The 21524-nt window shown below is 43.1% G+C and overlaps 2 protein-coding genes across 6 annotated transcripts in view; one reads left to right on the top strand and one right to left on the bottom strand.

The window, feature by feature from the left end:
* The window catches only part of LOC111872094 (mucin-12), a 317589-nt gene that overhangs the window by 123045 nt on the left and 173020 nt on the right, over positions 1–21524 (bottom strand). The gene's annotated exons all lie outside the window — the stretch shown is intronic.
* On the top strand, positions 2361–3635 carry LOC111872096 (ATP-dependent RNA helicase eIF4A). Its single transcript, XM_023865648.2, has one exon. The coding sequence runs from the start codon at positions 2376–2378 to the stop codon at positions 3633–3635; it is 1260 nt and encodes a 419-aa protein (XP_023721416.1). The 5' UTR covers positions 2361–2375.

Genomic DNA, 21524 nt, shown 5'->3' with positions numbered 1-21524 from the left:
CCATCTCTGACGAGAGGACGGGTCTGCCTTTTGTATATGCTGCTGACCCTTGCCAGTGAAGTCTTTCTCGGGTCTGAGTCCCTTGGGACTCGCGACCATATTTTATTGTCTCAGATTTTAGACTTCCCTTTTCGTCGCCTCCTACGACTCGCAGGGTGACGGTGGAGGTATTCGAACCCGCCTCCACAGGGGGGCACTGAAATCTGTCAAGTCGGAGTCAAAAGTCACATTGAGACTGACAGTCAGTCAGTCAGTCAGTCAGTAATTCTTGGCCAGATATTAATTATTACGGTTTTCTGTCTCCAAATAGTTATATACCCTCCGCACCGACCTCGCACAGAAAACAAAACCTCTGTTGTTGAAACGTGTTCGCGTAACTATTGCATGACAACGCTCGCGGCACGGACTCCATAGAAAACCAGTTACGTGATAGTTACCTCGCTAGTCGATTGGCGCGCTGACTGTTACCTAGCAACGAACTATAAACATTCATCCTGTTGTTGAGTTCTCTTACGAGGCTGAATGTTGTTTGCGGGTCGTTGCCTAGAAACACTCTGGCTATCCGCGTTACAATATCTTATCACAGCTGGATAAAGTATCGGTTCTTTTTCTTTTCCTACTGTTATACCTGCGAGTATAATCAGATTTGTGCCTAATTCATACCGTGCAGATACGGTGACAGACCTGATGAGCCATCTGTTACCGTGAAACGTATGCATAGCGATACTCGGCCATTTTTATTTTTAGCCATACTGACAGATTGCAAAGCCTCGTTTATCTAAGGTCACTTCTCCATGCGGGTATCCCATAAACCGTTATGCAGGTATACGTTTAGTTTGACATTATGCAATTTTATACTGCTGTGTATATGAATTTCGCTCGTTTTGTTTATTACTTACTAGCTGTGCCCGGCCACGCCTTGCTGTGGCTCAGTCTGCCCGTTCTTCCCCAGTCTGATTTGAAATTACTCGACGCACAGAACACCTTGTAGAAGTGTTTGGTTTCCATGGAAGTATACTTTCCGGTTTCATCCCTTGTTACGCAACGGAACCTCTTATCCTATGCAACGGTCTGTTCTAGCGTTTATGGAAACGACTGCGCTAAAGAAGAAGAAGAAGAAAGGAAGTTATAACAAAAACATAAGAAATTGCAAAACATTAAAAAAGGAAAGAACGCGAACTGGAAAACAAAGAAGAAACAAAAAAATAAAAAATACTGACGAAATATTTCAATTCAAAGGCAGAACAATCGACACAGCTTAATCCCACCGCTAATTGCACCGGAAAATAAGGGAAACAGTTAGGAAAACGAAATGAAAAACAACGAAAAATAAACTGTACTCACGAAATGAACGCTATGGTAAACGACACAGCTCAATTCCAACGCAATGTAACACGAAATAATTAAATCAAAATTAAATCAAAATGAAAATAAATCGAAATCTATCACGCGAGTATTTATTTTTCCTCGCTTTTACACTTATACACTTTGCAAGAATTACCACTTGCAGTATCACAACTAATCCTATTTCGCCTAGCTTCTGGCCCAGTGCTATGCTGCCTACGTTGTCGTGGCTGGATCTCGACTGTCCCTGGCGGCGGCTTCCTATAGACTGTTTATATTCCTAGGCAACGATCCGCTGTCTCAACAGTTCGTTGCCACGGTTATTCCTAGGCAACGATCTGTTGGTATTCGATGGACGACGTATAACACGTTTTTTACCTGTTTTTACTTGTCACGGGCGTGACATCTATATAATAGGTATATAAAAACACGCGCGTGTTCGAATGCAACGTTGTGTCAAAATTTCGAAGCGATCGGTGAAGAAGTTTCGGAGATCTTCGGTAAGACTCAAACGAACATTTACATTTTTATTTATATAAGATTGTTACGTGTATATGTTGCCTATCAACGGCCACTGTACGGTCGCCTATCTCGCAATCACCGCCTAGCAACGGGTATACATGCCACAATATTGTATTTTGGTGAAACGCCATTTATAACCCACAAAGGATTCCTTCTGGGAATTTTGTGTAGCACCTTATGGATTTAATAGCATTTGAAACCTTGTTATACAGTAGGTGTTAAAGTACTGTTACGTCACAACTGAAAGCCGGAATACCGGAAGCAGTGTAGAAGCCCGTTGCTGGGTTACACTGAGCCAGAACAGACGTCAATTCCTAGGTAACTGTTCTACAAACAATGGCAACAGATACGTACTCAACAATACAGGAACTGCTGAGAGCGGCTTTTTCTGTGTGGTCCGTGCCGAGGCTATATAACGAACTGATAGGCGGTAAACCACCAGTCGTAGAGTAAGGTGGAATTTTGTAACGATACTTCTTAAGGGAATTGGAAATAATTGTGATTGTAACATGTCACATACAACCGATATAAGAAATTGTGAATCGTCTGGTGGTGAACCCAAGGCTGCACCGAATGAGAAAGCCCAATCTTCTGATGAAATGGACCAGGCAGGTATCATTGAGTCAGCCGGGGAAGTGGTTGTTGACAGTTTTGATGGTATGAATTTGAAGGAGGAGCTGTTAAGAGGCGTCTATAATTATGGGTTTGAAAAGCCTTCTGCTATCCAGCAACGCGCTATTGTGCAATGTTTAAAGGGACGTGATGTTATTGCTCAAGCCCACTCTGGTACGGGCAAAACTGCAACTTTTTCAATTTCTGTGCTGCAGCTGATTGATGTGTCTAAACAAGAATGTCAAGCCCTCATCCTTGCTCCAACCAGAGAATTAGCTCAGCAGACACAAAAGGTGGTTATTGCTTTGGGCGACTTCCTGGGTGCCCAGTGCCATGCGTGTGTTGGTGGCACCAGTGTTCGCGTGGATATGAGGAAACTTGAGTCAGGAGTTCACGTTGTTGTTGGAACTCCTGGTCGCGTGCTTGACATGATTAGAAGAGGAGCCCTGAAGACAGACAGCATAAAGTTATTCGTTTTGGATGAAGCTGATGAAATGTTGTCCCGAGGTTTCAGTAATCAGATCTGCGATATCTTCAAATCGCTGAATGCTGACGTTCAGGCCATCTTGTTGTCTGCTACTTTGCCTTCAGATGTACTAGAAGTCACTTCTTGCTTCATGAGGAACCCTATCCACATTTTGGTCAAGAAGGAAGAGCTAACTCTAGAAGGTATCAAGCAGTTCTATATATATGTTGAGAAAGAAGATTGGAAGTTGGAAACGTTGTGTGATTTGTATGAGACTTTGAGTATCACCCAGTGCGTGATCTTCTGTAGCACTCGTCGTAAAGTTGATTGGCTGACTGAGCACATGAACAGCCGTGATTTCACCGTGTCAGCTATTCATGGAGACATGGAGCAGAGTGAGAGAGATCTGATCATGAGACAGTTTCGAACGGGGTCCAGCCGAGTGTTGATCACTACCGATCTTCTGGCTCGCGGTATTGACGTGCAACAAGTGTCCTTGGTTATCAACTACGATTTGCCATCAAACCGTGAAAATTATATTCATAGAATTGGCCGTGGTGGACGTTTTGGCAGGAAAGGTGTTGCTATAAATTTTATTACTGAAGAAGATAAAAGGACTCTGAATGACATTGAACAGTTCTACAACACCCACATTGACGAGATGCCGATGAATGTAGCGGACTTAATCTAAGCTCCGGTTACATGTAAAGTGGCTGGAGTCTGAGCTCTTGTTTATGATGATATTGGTACTGGCATGGTCGTGTTTCAAAAACTAAACTGAAAGCAGGAGTAACTGAGGCAGAAGGACATCCATTGCTAGGCAACTGTTCTACAAACACATTCCCGCTGCGCCAGCTACGTAACACCAATAGAAGAACTGTTGGGAGTTAACGACCGATAGTTAACCTTAAGCACAGAAGCAGAGTAATCTTCATTGTTAGAAGCCGCTACCTATCAAAGACTAGCAAAGGCATAACAGACTAAAATAGAAGATACAAAGTGCATATGGCCAATTAGTGAGAACATACATACGAAGGGAACACAAACATGGATACCGTGAACAGAGAGAGAGGGAGTTTTATTTTCAGACAAACGCATTTTAGTATGGACAACGATATGCAATATCATATGAATATATTGACTTAGGATCTAATGCAGTGTGACGGTTTTCAAAGAGTGAACAATTTCCTGAAGATGGCCAAATAAGGCCGAAACTTATAGCGCTTGATGCGATTTTAGTGTTACTTTGAATTAAAGAGTGATTGTGAACAGTTGAATTTAATTATTGTTATTAATTATTCTGTATTATACAGAAACGTATGAAATTAATGTATCTGTAGAGGTTAAAATAGTAAATATATGTCCATTAATTACTTCAATAAAATAATAATTAAATTATTTAAAATGGTCCGAAAGAAAAAGGGGACAGTATGTTCACTATTCCTCTATGTCTTTGTTGTATTGATATGCGTGTATAGGCCTATGTATGTATGTCGTCGTCGTGAGTCTTGTTTGTTGATAATGTTATTGGACGAGAGGTCTGTGAGAAAATGCATCCATGTAGAATTGTAGTGTAGAAATCTCTAGGAAAACATGCAATTTGAGGAAGTCGAAGGAGAGTCAATGAAGCCGAACGAATGGATTCTAAGCTAGATCCCTCCGGACCGAGTGTGTTGTCAATATGTTCGCTGTGGTCCTCATGAAGCTCCTGAGAGCTCAGTCAAATACGTACACAAAAAATTACGATTCTGATGGATACAGAAGAATGTAATATAAGTAAAAGGTAAAATTGTGCCTGTGGTTTTATCAATTAAGGACAAAACTCCGTGGCTTGTAGTCCGTAAGCGAACTATACCGACCGAGCGACCGCCGCTTATCGGCTAAGTTAGTGCCAGCTTTTGTGGATAGAGGGTGTCACATGGTCAGCGCAACGGATCCCCACGGCCGTTAATCTCGGTTTTCTAGACCGGAATTAATTAAGTACCACCCCCTGAAAACGTATGGGGAAGTAGAGGAATACCTCCACCATTCTAGACTTGAACGTTGGATGGAGGTGAGTGGGTCAGCTTGAGCCGCTTTACACCCGGAGAAAGAGAACCTCTTACCCGTTGAATAGGAGGCCTGGACTCTGTGGAGTAGGGACAACTCTTTTGCCCTGCCGGGAACCGAATCCAGGTAGGCCAACCCTTAGTCCGTTACTATACGACTTAGGTATCCTGTATAACATTTGAGTGGTCTACACATTTACCATTCGCTTATATCTAGTACAGAAGTCACGAATGGTGGAGAAAAACCTCCATTCCTCCTCACGGTTCCATGTCATGATGCTTAATTAATTTAGAACGGCCACAGCTTTGCTTTTACCAATAAGAAGAGACATCGATTTGACAAACTAGTATAAATATCAGCGACTTGCGGCCATTCACCAAATCGACCCTGATGATGGAGACCAAGGAGATCTCCGAAACGCTGGTTTTTAGTTCAAAGTTGACACGGCTGTTCGCCTTAGAGGATTTTAGCGCATTTGTTCGCCCTGAACGCTTCAAACCTTGCATCAGTCTACTACGTTTACCTTACATATTTCTGTACATGTGTTCAGCTGTTGGCACTTCTGAGCGCAGTTTTGGCATCCCTGTCACGAGAAACACGAGTCTGAGTATCAGTTATACAGGCTACCGTTGCGGGCGTGCCCTATGCTTTGTCCTTGATCAGTCACCTGGTACTGCTGCCCAGGTAACAGACACAGCTTGATGACGTATTCAAAATGTCTCTGACCTTGCTTTAAATTTCTTTGCAAGTTCGAATCCAATGTTCGAACTGTGACGCTCACTTTCCGTGATTCCCCGTATCCCTGGTAAAGCTAAGGCCTTACAACCAACCGAACCTCGCGGTGATTGTCTCTCCTTCCGGGGTCATCCCATGTGAAGTCATCCAGAGAGGTCGCTCACCATTTAAAAAAAAATCATATTTTGTATACTTATTTCTACATGTTTTCACACTTCAAAAATATTTTTAAAAAAATTGTAATCCGCTCGGTTCTCCCGGTACAGCCGTTTTTATAATGCGAAAAAAACGCGTTTTCGGCTGAAATGGAGGTTTGCGTCATCTTCTGTATCTCGATACCTATTGAAGCTAGAGACTCCAATAAGAAATCAATTTGTTCTTCATGATATGGACTACAAATCATATCATTACAAGGTTTCACTCAACTCACTTCCTCTAGGTGTAATTAGGCTTGAAACTTACCTATCGATTTTGGGAAAAACGCTATTTTTGACATTCAAAAACCAGTGGGAGGGGGAAAGTATAAGTTCTGTGGATTCTACCCTTTGTTGTTTCATACATGGGGAATATAATCACGTAGGTTGAACCCTGTACCTAGTTTCCAGAAATTTTCAGGAGTCTTCAAACTTTGCTCTGGGCCCAAAATCGGCCATTTTTAACAACCACAGATCTGATACTTTCCCCCTCAGATTCGTTTCTGAAGGTCAAAATTAGCGTTTTTCCCAAAATCGATAGGTACGTTTCAAGCTTAATTACACCTAGAGCAAGCGAGTTGAGTAAAAACGTGCAATGACATGATTTATAGGCCATATCATGAGGAACAAATTGGTTTTTCGTTGGAGTCTCTAGCTTCGACAGTTATCGAGATACAGAAGATAATGTAAACCTCCATTTCAGCCGAAAACGCGTTTCTTCGCATTATAAAAACGGCTGTACCGGGAGAACCGAGCGGATTACAATTTTTTTAGAAATATTTTTGAAATGTTTTATAGGATATTAATGACATCAGAATTTTGGAATGAACCGCCAATAGCCCCTGACTGCAGTCTATATTCAAGTCAGAAAGATAAAGTTACCCCTGTGCTTAACTAATTACGAGTGAGCACTACGCCATGAAGGCGTGTGGGGGAGTGAATATATAGATCCACGTTTTCTTGACCTTGGCACTAGTTTAAGGTGAGTGGTCAGCTTCACGCCTCGGCCGCTTTAGCCCCGGAGAAATAGCCCCCCTTACCCATTGGGTAGGAGGTTTGGTGGGCTCCAGAGCCGGTCTGGACCTCATGAAGAATAGAAAATTCTTGACCCTACCAGGACTCGAACTTGATCTCTCCGTCGCCTAGCCCGTAGCCAGTCGCTATACCGACTGAGGTAGGTTGGTCGGCAGAGAGCAGTTTGCGCATGGATAACAATCAGAGTGGATCACGTTTTGTAGAATTCAGCATGTTATTAATCGAAAATGCACCTGTGTCAGACACTAAAATGGTGTAATATTTGGTAAAAATTTCTGTACAATGTGCAAAATATATTTGAATAGAACAGGCTGTACGTGGGCCAGCAAATATCTGAAAACAACAAAAAACATACAAGGCCTCAATCTAGAGCTAAAAGGAAAATAAACTTGTCAACCCGTAGAATGCTATGACGTTTTTACGTTATATCCTCATATCGGAGGATATTAATATTTTTTTAATATTGTCACGTGTGTAGGTGACAAGAGACGGGTTCGGATTGGTAATTGGATTTATTAACAACCTACAGGTCGTAACTACAAATAATTATTATACTATTGCTGCTTTACACAATGTACTATCACTCCACACTAATCACTTCAGCCTATGTCCACTAGTCTTCACGGATGTATAACACAGGAACTAAACCACACACTCCCAATATCACCATAATACCGCACACGTAAAGTCTTAACATGCCCACCTCCTGCACTCTCCTGTACTTCTGGTTTCAGTTCTCTTCTCCAGCTTACGACTGACTTATTGTCCTTGCATTCATTTCTCTTATAAGTCGTTGGCACGGACCACGCACAGAAAACACAGTTATATTTTTGCCTAAGGAAGACCACACAGAGAACGAGTCACATGATTCCTGACCAGCTTCTTCATTCGTGCGCTGCTGCCTAGCAACGCGCAATAGAATTCCTCTATTGAGACATCTTCCATTGTTTCCTTGCCTTGCCTTATTCGGTCGCGGGTATTTACCGCCCCACTACCCAGCAGCTCTCTGGCCATCCCCCTTGTAATATGTAGGCAAAAGTTAGTAAAATTGTCCCTGTGCTTAATTAAACACCACTCCATGAAGGCGTATGTGAAGTGAGGTATAGCTCCATCATTTTTTACCTCGGTACTAGACGGAGATGGGTGATCAGCTTCACGCCCCGGCCCCTTTAATCCGGGGGAAAGAGCAGTTGATACCCTTAGGATACGAGGCTGGATGAGCCCCAGAGCCTGTATGAACTCGGTGGAGAAGAGATAAATCTTTTGCATGTGCCGGGAATCGTACCCCATCGGTCCAGCCCGTAGCCCCGTCACTATACAAACAGAACTATCCCAGCAAAAACAAACTCCGCAAGCGAACTACACTGACCGAGCTACCGTCGCTTGTCGACGAAGTTAGTGCCAACTTTTGCGGACAGTGGGTGTCGCGTGGTCAGCGCAACGGATTCCCACGGTCGTTAATCTCGCTTTTCTAGACCGGAGCCTCTATTTTCTTGAAATAGCTCCTCAGTTATCCACACGAGGCTGAGTGGACCCCGTTCCAGACCCACTACTTCACAGAAAATTTGGTAGCGTCGGGAATCGAACCTGGGACCTCTGGACCACAGAGGCTGTCTGACCCATCGCAGCTCCATTGTTAATATGTAGATGGGTACATTCAGGGCAAGGATTCTGAATCTATTTCCTTCATTCATAATCTCCTTTTGAAACTGTAACACGTACACGAGACAGGCAATTGAGGGCGGATGTGGTATGATAAACAATTTCACATTATTATTTCCCCCTTGAGAGAGAAAATGGAATGGGAAAAAGTAAGTCCTTGCTTTCAACTACATTCAAGGTCTTCCACTATCTGAAAACCACATCTTCCCAGAAAGTTCAAGGTTTTGGGATCGCTCCGTTTTCTTGCTGTGTGCAGAGCGTGGCTGTCCTGCGGAGTTCCTCAACACTGCGACCTCAGACGGGACTTTTGATCCAGCCGTGAGAAGGTTGCAGGATGGATGTGGAGAAAGTGCTCTTTTATTGCAACTTTTCGCCATGATCTGCCGACAGCTGTGATGACAACACTGCTGATAGTGGAGCTCACTCTTGAGCATGATTCTACCGGTTGCGTCCCCCTCCAACCCTCGCATCTCACTTCTCTAAGATCTGTCCCTTCCTTCGTTAAGAAAGGGACGTCCTCACCAAAATGTCATGTGGTTCCCGTACCTTCCACAGCCTGTTGTAGCCTCCTAAACGTCGCTATCCTGAGAGCGTGACATGTCCCGAGCATCTGCTGCCTTCTGTATTAGATGAAAAGTGAAGTTAAGTCGTCCCTGTGCCTAATTAATTAAGCAATTAAGGCACTATGCCATGGAGACATATCTGTTTTTCTTGACCTCGGCACCGAATGGAGGTGAGAGATCAGCTTCAGACCCGCAAAGAGACCCCGGAATTCACTATAGAGGATGCTGGCTGGACCCCAGATCCGGTCTGGATGCTTTAAGAGAAAATTCTTATATTTGCCAGGAATCGAACCTCGGCCGTCCAGATCGTATCCCATCGCTATACCGACTGAGCTGTCCCGGCTTTCCTTTATGTGAAAGTAAAGTATGTAAAGTAAAGTAAAAAGCACGATAGACCACTGTAGGTCGTCGTGCAAGGGCCGAGAAGGCCAACTCCTTAGAATACCCGTACAAAGTAAAGTAAAGGTGTCCCCGTAACAGGCCGTGGAGGCCCATAGGGCTGTCAGACAGATGGCGGTAAGGTTGTCAGCCCTACGCGCCGGCCGCCCTTTACCCCCCTAAGAATATTCCTGGTACTTATTTCTGTTAGAGGCTGAGTCGACCCCAGGGCCATAGTGCGGCTGGAAAGACTAGGTCATTTGAAAATATCCACCTCATCGGGACTCGAATCCGCGACCTTCCGGCTTGTAGCATAGTACCTCAACCAACTACGCTACCGCGTAGTAGATAGTAGATAGCAGTAGATAGTCTCTTTCCAAAAACAGAAGATCGCATTAAGTGGAGAAACTGTTTTGGAAGAGACTGTGGACCTGTCGTCTGACAGATTACTGATGATGATGATGAAGACGCACGTAGAAAGTTTATTGGAATTGGACCCAACTTCCAGCTGCAAGGAAATTAACAGCACGCAATTCATTAGTATGTTTTTATTTACAAATATTTAGCTCATGATGACGCAAACATGTCATGAATTATTTTATATACTATATATTTAATTTTTTTAAGAAACGTACAAACTGAAAACGAACTTATTCGATTACTTACTGAGTAATCAGCTTACTAAAGAAGTAACTACTTTTCAATAAAACAGACTCCGAATTGTCGAAGTAACCAACTTACTAAGTGGACGTCCAAGTCAGTCTGCTCTGCGGCAGAACTCGAAGGTTTAACGTCTCGAGTAGCTGAGGCCATCATCTGAACCTGTCTTGCATAAACTGAATCCATTTCCACCCTCACTGCTATATTTGATGGAGGAAGCTCTCACACCTTGTACCTTGCTAGATAGCTACTCCAGGTATAATTACGAGATATTACCCAGTCTCCACCTTCCTCTTAACCTCAACTGATATTTACTTACTTACTCACGGAGCTGAGCCCTTCTTGAGAAGCCAAATCTGCAGCTACTCAAGAATTTCCCAGCACTTTATGGAACACGAAGGTTCATTACCGTGTTCACAAGAGTCCTCCACTGGTCCCTATCCTGAGCCAGATCAATCCATTCCATACCATCGCATCCTATATCTCTAAGATCCATTTTAATATTGTCTACCCACCTACGCCTTGGTCTTCCCATTGGTCTCTTTCCTTCTGGCTTTCCCACCCATATCCTATATGCAGTCCTCATCTCCCCCATTCGTGCTACATGCCCTGCTCACCTCATCCTCCTTGACTTGATCATTCTAATTAAATTTCAACTGATACAGCGTCATTAAATAAAGTAGATATCGAACATGAAAGAGATGCTGTCTCTTATTACGAGAAAGTCTGCCGATTTATTGCCTGAAAGCGACGGACAGAACTGATTTGGTTTTCCTGTTCGCCCCGCCCTGGAAAAGAGCAGTACGCACGTCTAAATAAGGCAGAGCCTGTGGGTGTCCATGTAGATATTTTGAGAGCCATTTCAATGCTGTAGATTATCTGCATCTAACACTCCAGTTCGACCGGTTTTGTAATGTTAGTCACAATTATAACAGAGAAAATTTCCACATAGGAATAAGTGCCAGGACACAGTGCGGCTACGGAATTAGTGTCTTTGTTTCCTTGGAATATAATGAAAGAAATATTGAGTTTCTGGACTTTTTACTTCATCAGGAATTCTGAAAGAAGACAACATTTGGGAAATTGGACCCGTTTGCTTCCTGAGGTAGTGGGAGACATCTATGCAGTTGAACCCGAACTAATCTCAGTCACTGGAGAACAGAAGGGAAAGGGTTCCATCGTCAGAGCCATCTGGAAGTGAGAAGCAGAAGCAATTTGCGCATCAACTGCTGAGAGAGGCGCTACCTGTTTCTCTTACTCCTGTTTGGGGAGTTCGGCGCGGCACAAACAGGCAGCACGAGGTTTCCCATGATTTTCCTGAATTACTCGAGGCAGATGGACAGGTCACGACCACTTCACTGAATTAGTTGGTGGAGCAGTAACGCTCTAGACTTGTATTCGAGGGATGCTCGTTTCGAATCTCCTTCGGGACACCGACTGTCCTCACTGACGATTTTTGTTCTTTTCCTCGGTCCTTCCAGAGAAGTACCTGGATAGTACCTCGATTAGGCCACGACAGCCTCCTTCTAAATCCTTTCAATTCATCATGATTACAGCTGGCGCTGTATAGCGTCGATACTGAAAGAGCGTTTTAATTTCTCGCTATTTCCTTCACCTTACTTACTCATGGAGCTGAGCCCTTCTTGAGGAGCCGCCAATTCTGCAGCTACTCAAGAATTTCCCAGCATTGTATGGAACCCGAAGGTTCATTACCGTGTTCACAAGAGCCCTCTATTGGTCCATATCCTGAGCCAGATCAATCCATTCCATCCTACCTCTCTAATATCCATTTTAATATTGTCCATCGGCCTAGCCTTGGTCTTCCCAGAGGTCTCTTTTCTTCTGGCTTTCCCACCAATATCCTATATGCATTCCTCATCTCCCCCATTCGTGCTACCAGCCCTGCCCATCTCACCCTCCTTGACTTGATCACTCTAATTATACTTGGAGAAGCGTACAAGTTATGAAGCTCCTCTTGTGCAGTAATTCCTTCACCAGCCTTCGCAATACATCAGCAGCAGCGGCCTCCTGATCTACTGCATACAGTGAATGTAGCTTAGAAAGCGTCGCCAGTTAAACTCAACACGCTCAGAACGTCAGTTATCACAAGTCCTGACTTCGCATCCTAAATGCTCATCGAGATAACAAGTGTGAAATTGGATCACTGCTCAGAAGTATGGTCTCTTACATTCATGAACGGTAGGCTTATGGTAAAGGAGGGCATAGCTACCAGGCATTTAGATGGTTGAGGGCCGTGAGGTTAAAGTTCTTCGGATATTAGATTTGGCACTAATTGGGAAGTCAGTAATCAGCATCACGCCTTAAGCTCGAGTAAAGTTTCTTGGCACCCGTTGGAGGAGAGGCACGTAACATTCTGCAGAAATGCAAGGACAAGTTGTGATATCGCAACTGCAGTAACCTCTCGCAAGAGCAGAAATCAGGGCATTCGTGAGTCGCTTTGTTGTACTGACTTGTGCACCACTGTATGTGGGTGTGTCCCTTTAGTTTATTGCGTAACTTTCGTAATAAATGTTTCTATAGTTAAATGTTGGAAATTAGAAATTAGAACAATACTGATTGCCTATACCATGAAGTGAAGAAGTAGTAATATAAATGTATATACAATTACAAAAAAAAAAACAATTCCGTGGCTTTAGTCCGCAAGCGAACTATACCGACCGGGCGACCGCCGCTTGTTAGTGAAGTTAGTGCCAACTTTAACGGACAGAGGGTGTCGCATGGCCAGAGCAACGAATCCCTAGGGCCGTTAATTTCGGTTTTTTAGACCGGAGCCTCTATTTCCTTGAAATAGCTCCTCAGTTATCCTCACTAGGCTGAGTGGACCCCGTTCCAGACCCACTACTCCTTAGAAAATCTGGTAGCGCCGGGAATCGAACCCGAGACCTCTGGATCTGTAGCCAGGAACTCTGACCACTAGACCACAGAGGTGGTCAGTGTATATACAAAGATGTCTTAAATCCATGAATATGTCTTAGTGATGACCGGTATGAAAGGAAGGTTTAGTTTTTCCCTTAATCTGTAAATTAGTCACACCGTTATATTCTGGAGAACTGACCTCTATTTTAAACGCAATTTACACACTTGATTGGTGAAGAGTTCTGCCTTCTGGCATGTAGCAGGTGTAGTTAACTCTCTTTGGTGGCCTCTTTCATGCTGGTTTCTTGTTTCGCTTAGTCCCCAACCCTGAAGATGGAGGCTAATATTCGTCCGACACATCGACTGTCACCGGACAACACAGAATTATATCGCACAAGACAGAAGTCCTCACGACCACTGCTGTGGGACCCACAGATCCTGAATAATACATTTGATATTCCAAAATTTTTGTTTCTATTTACGTATTTTCCTTCACTTAGCTTACATGTTTCGTCTCTCCCTTACAGACATCTTCATGGCCATGTGCCAACTTTAATTATAATTCTAGATCACCTCATGAAGACAAGTGTGACAGTTGTCTGTGCAGAGCAGTACGTAGTCCAGTTATCTTGCGCTTCTAGTAAATTCGGTCACGGCCGCGCCATAGCTCAAGCGGTTAGTCGCTGGCTTCCCGATCCTGGGTCTGGTCAAGTGCAATTTGTGGTGGACAAAGTGGCGCTGGGGCAGGTTTTCTCCGACTACTTCGGTTTCTCCTGCCAATCTTCATTCCACCAATTGCTCCACAATCACCCTCACCTATCATCTGGGGCTGGTACAATAGGCCAGAAGTGGCCGCAGTACAAGGGACTTAGTCCCACCCCACTAGCAGTAAAAAAAGGTCTGTCCCGGTAACTGAGCGGTCTGAGGCATGTACTGTCTTCGCTCGCTCGGAAGCCGGGATCGTGGGTTCTAATCCCACTCAAGGCATGGATGTACAGTGTTTGTGTATGTGCGTTTTTTCTGTGTTTGTGTACAGGTAGAGGCCCAAGGAGTCCTACCGAATGACCAAGATCTAGTACCCCGAAGAGAGACCGAGAGTTTCATGGAGGCAGGCCACGGCCCAAATTGGGGCTGTAGAGCCAAGGGAAAAAGAAATAGAGCAATAGAAGATACAAGTGTAAGGCGTTCGGAAAGGCTGAGAAGGATAATGATCATGCAGGCATTATTTTGGGCGTTGAGGAACTGGCAATACATAATTTCATAGCTCAGAACAATGGAGTTTCTAATAATCTTTACATTTTATGTGAACGAAACTTTACTGCATAATCGAAGAAAGCAGAGCCATGACTGTATGACATTAGAGCACGTTCATGTGCGCAAACTGCCACAATCGAACAGTGGTCATGTAACGGCAACATTCTGTTTGGGGAGAATGGAGAATCCAATTCTGGGCGACTTAGTCACGACGAAATGCACAAGTATAACCATCACGTCTAGTTTCCTTCTTCAGGTGAGAGTTGTGGCTGCGTAAACATCTGCTCTAGAGGAAAAGGCACTACCAAGTTAGTTTCAAGTTTATCTTATCTCCAGACCTGTGATGCAGACTGGTGACGTGGCGACGTCGTGCAAAGAGATGAGATTTTGTCTAAAACTTTGACAGTACTGTAGAAAGGTAAAGCTATCCCTGTAACAGGCCGTGGAGGCCCATAGGGTTGTGAGATGTCGAGGCTCCCACATTTTCTAGACAGTCGCTCACAGATGGCGGTGAGGTTGTCAACTTTACACGCCGGCCGTCCTTTACCTCCAGGAAGATTCCTGGTACTCATTTCTGTTAGAGACTGAGTCGAACTCAGGGCCATAGTGCGGCTGGAAGGATTAAGTAAATTGAAAAATCCAATGACCTCATCGAGACCCTAACCGGCGACCTTCCAGCTTGTGGCATAGCCCCTCAACCAACTACGCTACCGCGTGCCCCCGACAATACTGTGCATTCTGAAAAAGTATATTACCTCCCTGCACTTTATCTCTTAAAGTGGTTGTGCCAGTTCGTATCCTGGTTCATCGTTTACATCAAAATAAAATTTGCCGTTATCATAAATTCAGACCTAAATAAACGTATTAATGTTCTCCTCTTCACTAAAATATTGTCTTGGTGGGTAATGTAGAACCAACAACTTCTTATCACTGTTCGTAGAAATTTAGATCGATCATTGGCGTCCTTGGACGAGACAGATGTTCGCCTAGTTGTTTCAGGCACCTGAATGTCTGTGAAACTTCATTGGTTGAATGTTGAAATAGTTCGCTAATCCGCCAACAGATGCAGTGAATCTTTATATGTGATCAATTTTATTAGGAATTGTTTTGAAGTCTTTCAGTTTAGTCTGTATATGAAATCTGAGTCGATGGTTTAAGTACCTCCTACTTTCCGTAACTTGAGGAGACGGAAATGGCTAGTCTAAATGTCATTAATTTGTATTAGAATGGCTATAAATGCAGTAAGGCCTTGAGTTACTGGACGGTGTGCAGCGGTCACGTGCACTTTCCCTCATGAAGCCTCATTATTGCAGCTTGTTCAGTTACGTGAGGGCTGGACTCCAGGGGACTGAAGAATGCATGAGAGTACCACAAAGTCGGAAAGTGAAGTGAGTGGTATGTGGGCCTGACCTGACCCTGACTCTGTAAACTGTGGGAATGGATATCCGCTATCCGAGCACCAAGATCCGGTTCTGAGGGGCACGCCCAAACCCTCAGGATTATAGGTGACCTTCTGGAATTCATTGGCAATTCACCTTTTCTTATTGTGATACCATATCTAAAGTGAACGTTAACTTGTCTTTCTTTTCTACTTTAAGACTGTTTCTAACGTTACTTTCCTTCTATATTTGCGACATTAATTTCAGATTTGCGTAATTATAAACTTACTTCTTGTTCCATACGGACATGAAACTTGGTTTCCCATTTTGGTGAGGAAAGAACATACATTCATGGTGTCTGAGAAATTCTTGTTGGATGTGAAACTTGATATGCCAAGCTGGTAAGGAAATAGATTCGGTATATCTAAGAAATTTACTGCTTCATATGGACTTGAGACTTGATCTCTCAAGTTTGTGAGGAAGGAACATCGATCCGTGACGTTAGAATAATTTCGTTTTGTCGTTTCTTATTAATGTGAAACTTGATCTCTTAAGTCTGTTAACAAAGAACATAAATTCGATGTCTTAGAAACTCCTGGTTCATGTGGACAGGAAACTTGATCTCCCAAGTCTGTTAAGAAAGAACATAAATTCGTGATGTCTGAGAAACTCCTGTTTCATGTAGACAGGAAACTTGATCTCCCAAGTCTGTTACAAAAGAACATAAATTCGTGATGTCTGAGAAACTCCTGTTTCATGTAGACAGGAAACTTGATCTCCCAAGTCTGTTACAAAAGAACATAAATTCGTGATGTCTGAGAAACTCCTGTTTCATGTAGACAGGAAACTTGATCTCCCAAGTCTGTTACGAAAGAACATAAATTCGTGATGTCTGAGAAACTCCTGTTTCATGTGGACAGGAAACTTGATCTCCCAAGTCTGTTAGGAAAGAACATAAATTCGTGATGTCTGAGAACAAAATATCAAGGAGAACGCGAGGACGTAACACAGTTATTCAATGATTCAGTTGCTGCAGGATAGGGTGCAATGGTGGGCTCGTGTGAACACTTCAGTTAACAACTTCTCAACTTCTACAGGTGAAATGTTCCCTTGCAATTGGCAAATGTCAAGATTATTAAAAAATCTTTGGATTAAGTAATAATTTCATTTAGAAGGTCGAGAGATTGTTGTCACTCGATGCTTGATATTTAAATTACACGAATACACACAAATGTCTGTGATGCAAGCAAGGTCACATGCCAGCTTTGCATTTTCAGTGGGCTGAATGGCTGTCCTTTCCAAAAATGGATACTTGGGCTGTTCTAATTTTCATAGAGAACACGGCAGAAGCTTGCATTGGCTGAGCCAACAGAGCTCAGATTAGTGCTAAATGTTACCATATTCACTGTCCATTTCTTCAAGCAACGTATTGAGTTGTCTCTGGTTGAGCCGACATCACCTATTGAAACTAACTGCACTGTCATCAGTAATAATTTGTTTAAATTCGTCAATTTGGCTTTATTTGTGGATACTGCAATCATATTGCAATAATTCGTTATAGAGGCCTCGTTTGTACATATTCCTGTAGAGAAGACACATCTCATATAGGGGGAGCGTCATCGGTAACTAGCTCCATATACTCAGATCGTTCAAAATTATATGCCTCTCAAGACGACATAATACTGCCTGAATGAGTTCCCAGCCCTCTGTATGGCCTTGCATTCAAAGCGTTACAAATAAGGCCACGTGTAGAAGTACACATTTGCTCTCTTGAGGTTATGTCGGTTGCCTGATAAGCAAAAACTGAACAGTAATCACATTTCGGAATTCAAATTAGTAAACACAAACGTAGAATATGTCGGGGAACTAATTTTCAGTGCCTTTCAACATATCGGCTACCTACCTTTGTAACGTCAGTTATTGCAAACTGCACTGAGAGTTACTGGTCGAATAATTTTTGTTCATACAATTTAAAAAAATATCTCTACCGTTCCTGAAACTTACAGAAATTCTGTTTATTTATGATTTACATAAGGACAATCTCAGTAACCTAAACTACATAGGTCTTGCATCGAATCATAGGATGTCTAGTGAGTAATGAATTGTAAAGGACCTGAAAGGAAGTGGTCGTAGCGCCATTCTGATGTACTGCCCCAGTGCTTGCCTGGAGAAACTACTGAAATTCTGGTGTCCCGGACAAGATTCGAACCGGTTACCTCCTTAAAACAAATCAAAGGCCTTACTGCTTGAACCAGCTTGTTCTTTTTCTTTAGAAATATTTGGAAAAATAATTTCTGAGTATATAACGTTTTTAGCGTCGTATAAGGAGAAATGTATGCGACATTAATGATTGTAAAGTATGTAAATTTGCAGAGAAAGTAGGCATCTGTATAAATTATATGCAAGCTACTCCACTGGAGTAAAACTTTTCGCTTATGTTTGAAGTGGACGATATTTCCTTTGATTGTTTCCTGATTAATGATGGCTCCTTGGACGAGATCTACAAAATGACATCTCTGTTACTGGAAATTATTTTGAAATCTGGCTCTAGCTCTGCGCAGTACTGCTGAATCTACCCAAAAGTTCGCGCTATCCACGCAGTAGTTACCTCACTGTTTTTATGCTTCCATTATGCACGATATCTTAAGCACACTTCATAACAGCTTTAACTCGCTGGTCAAAGAATTCTTGTAATCAACACTAAAGAATTCGATATTTTCACTTGTATTTCGTAACGTAAAAAAAGAAAGCTTAACTAATCCCGAAAATACAGAGGCTCTGTGTATTGATTTATAATACGCGTTTTTCCTTTAATTTTTGTTACAATATAAATATGGTTACTGCACATTGTACAGTGTCTCACAGAGACAAACAGAGCGGAAACGAAATTCGGGCGGCATCCGAAAGCCGGGTCCTCATAGCGTGTACGTTTGTATCTGTGCAGACGTTCAAAGTGACAAGTCGCCTGCTACGGAGATAATGTGTTGTGCGGAATTTGTATTAATCGAATAAAACCTGAGACCGCCTCTGTGGTCTACTGGTCAGAGTTCCTGGCTACAGATCCAGAGGTCCCGGGTTCGATTCTCGGCCCTACCAGATTTTCTGAGAAGTAGTGGGTCTAGAACGGGGTTCACTCAACCTCTTGAGGATAAATGAGGAGATACTTGAATAGAAAACTAGCGGCTCCGGTCTAGGAAACCGAAATTAACTGCCGTGGGAATTCGTTGCGTTGACCACGCGACACTCTCTATCCGCTAAAGTTGGTACTAACTTCGCCGACAAGTGGCGGTCGCCCGGTCGGTCGGTATAGTTCGCTTGCGGACTAAAGCCACGGAATTTGAATAAAACCTGTTCTGTTCTCACTTAGTACATAAGTTACTCATTTTTGGCAACACGCTTAATTAATTTGTTGCAGTGGAAATTTAAAACAAAGAGTGTACTCCATACATGATTCATCCTGGTACCGCATTAACCTAACTAACGAACGAACGATCTGACGAGCGAAGGAAGTAACTATGTGGGATGGAATACTGACGGAGAAGCTAATAGTCGTTCAGCTGATCAGGAAATTTCAGTCCTTTTAGGAACCGAAGTGTCACTACCATACAGAGGTTTTTCTTCTGCGAGATAATGCAATGTAGTCCGGCGGAAGTGAACCGACGTTTCAGGGGAACAAATTGCTTTCGTCATAAAAATCGAAGAGTAAGCCAAGGAAGAATCCAGCTTGAAGGAGCTACATACTACTCCGAAATTCGGATGACTTTCGGCGTACTACACAGCGTGATGTCCAGTGAGAGAGAATTTCTTCTGATTTTGGTGGCCTTGTCGGAGAGGGGCTGTGGAGAGTCTGAGTTCTTGGAGGGAAGTGGACGTGAAGCGAGGTCTAAACAAATGTTATCGGCTCATGAACGTGTAACATTCATGAAAACAGGAAACTGTTTTAAGTACTGAAGACTTATGCGGAGAAGTGTGTCACTGTAGTCAGCATGGCCCGGAGATAGGGGCTAGCTCTGTCTATTGAACCCAGCTGAGTGGATTTTACCTGAGGACGGGGACAGAATTCAGTCTCCGAAACGTTGTGTTTTGAAAAAGAAACATGACTTTTTTTTTAAAAAATATGCAAGACGATGGATAATGTCCAGAAACACAATACTTGTAGCAATATACCATCGTCACAAACTTTTAGGTCTTATCAGAAGAAAAGTCTTGTCTGATAAACAGTAAAGGTAAAATTGTCCAAGCACCACGCCACGAAGACGTATGGAGGAGTGGAGGTATGAATCCACTACTCTTTACTTCGACATTATATGGACTTGAGTGGTCAGCTTCACGCCTCGACCACTTTATTTCCTCTGAAGTAGTCCTGATACCCTTTTTATAGGAGGCTTTGTGGGCCCAAAACAGGTCCACATACTGTAGAAAAGAGAAATACCTCTTCTTTCTGCCGGGGATCGAACTCCTACTGTTCAGCCCTGTAAATTAATTAATATGAAGATGTTCTCTTAAGCACGAGTTTCGTCATGTTGTGTTGTCACCTGTTCGATTTCTATAGAGGCTATCTTCTAGTCACAGAAGGTTCGGCCCACACTTGAGTTTCAGTGGCATCACATATTTGTGTGCGGGTTTATTCATTTTTGTTTAAACCTCCGTGGCCCGTAGTCCGCAAGCGGACTATACCGACCGGGCGACCGCCTCTTGTCAGCGAAGTTAGTACCAACTTTAGCGGATTGAGGGTGTCGCGTGGTCAGCTTGCTTATGTATTTACTCGCTAATTTCTTTGAGATTTTGTCTTCTTGGTTGTGATATGACGCAGTAATGTAGGCAGATATCGACATTTCGGACGACTTTTTCTTCTCCCACCTTGAGACAGCTGAAGCAAGCAGCTTGTTAGTCCGAAACTTCGGTATCTGACTACAAGACTACACTGTGTCACATCTCAGGAGACTACAGTCTCAACAGTCACCTCCACCAAAAACTCCTTTTCTTATTTACTTATCCGTTTATTTAATTAGGTCTGAATTTTCTTATTTATCTCTTCACTTACTTATTAATGTACTATGTCCTTGTTCATTTATGTGCTTGTTAATTCATTACTTAACTAAAACCGCAAACACTGAAAAGCAAGGACCTTCATGGCCTGTCGCCTATGCACAGCAGCTGCAGTGCTCCTATGGACTTACTTCATAGGCTGGAATAGAACACAGGGGTTTCTAACCTCACTCAAATTGATGAGGCAGCAAATTGAGTTATTCTTCTTCTTTAACGTGGATTTCCCACATTTCTTGAAATAATGACCCGGAATCCAATGAGGACTAAATATATTGTGGCATGTAGATCCGTTGCTAGTCAACGACCGCCAAACAAGCAAATATACAAGGGCCATTACTAAGTAACGGATCCGCAACCAAGTATATTTGCACGGCAACGAGAGAACACATCAATAATGGAAGAGACGTTTTCTACGCCGTCCGTGCCAAGAAGTTTTATTAGCAGTTGCAGTCAGAGAACTGCTGCGGTTCAGCCGTTGCAAGCTGTTGCTGTGAGAAGCTGGTAGTTGAGGCCGGGTAAAGTTCGGAAACCCAGGGGAAGGAGAACGTTAACTGTTGAAGCCGCTACCAAGCAACAGCTTGGGAAAACAGAAGAATTTATGTGTGCTGTAGTTACAGTGGTGTTTGGAGTATTTAAGTCAGTGAGACTGTCATGGTTATTTGTAGTTACGTTCCGTAAGTGTTCAGTAAATCCAGTTACCAATCGAACCCCCGTCTACAGTCACTACATGAAACTGTGACAGTAT

Source organism: Cryptotermes secundus, unplaced genomic scaffold, assembly GCF_002891405.2.
Source record: "Cryptotermes secundus unplaced genomic scaffold, Csec_1.0 scaffold403, whole genome shotgun sequence".
Taxonomy (NCBI): domain Eukaryota; kingdom Metazoa; phylum Arthropoda; class Insecta; order Blattodea; family Kalotermitidae; genus Cryptotermes; species Cryptotermes secundus.
Note: the sequence above shows the minus strand (reverse complement) of the source record. Positions and strands in the feature narration are given on the sequence as shown.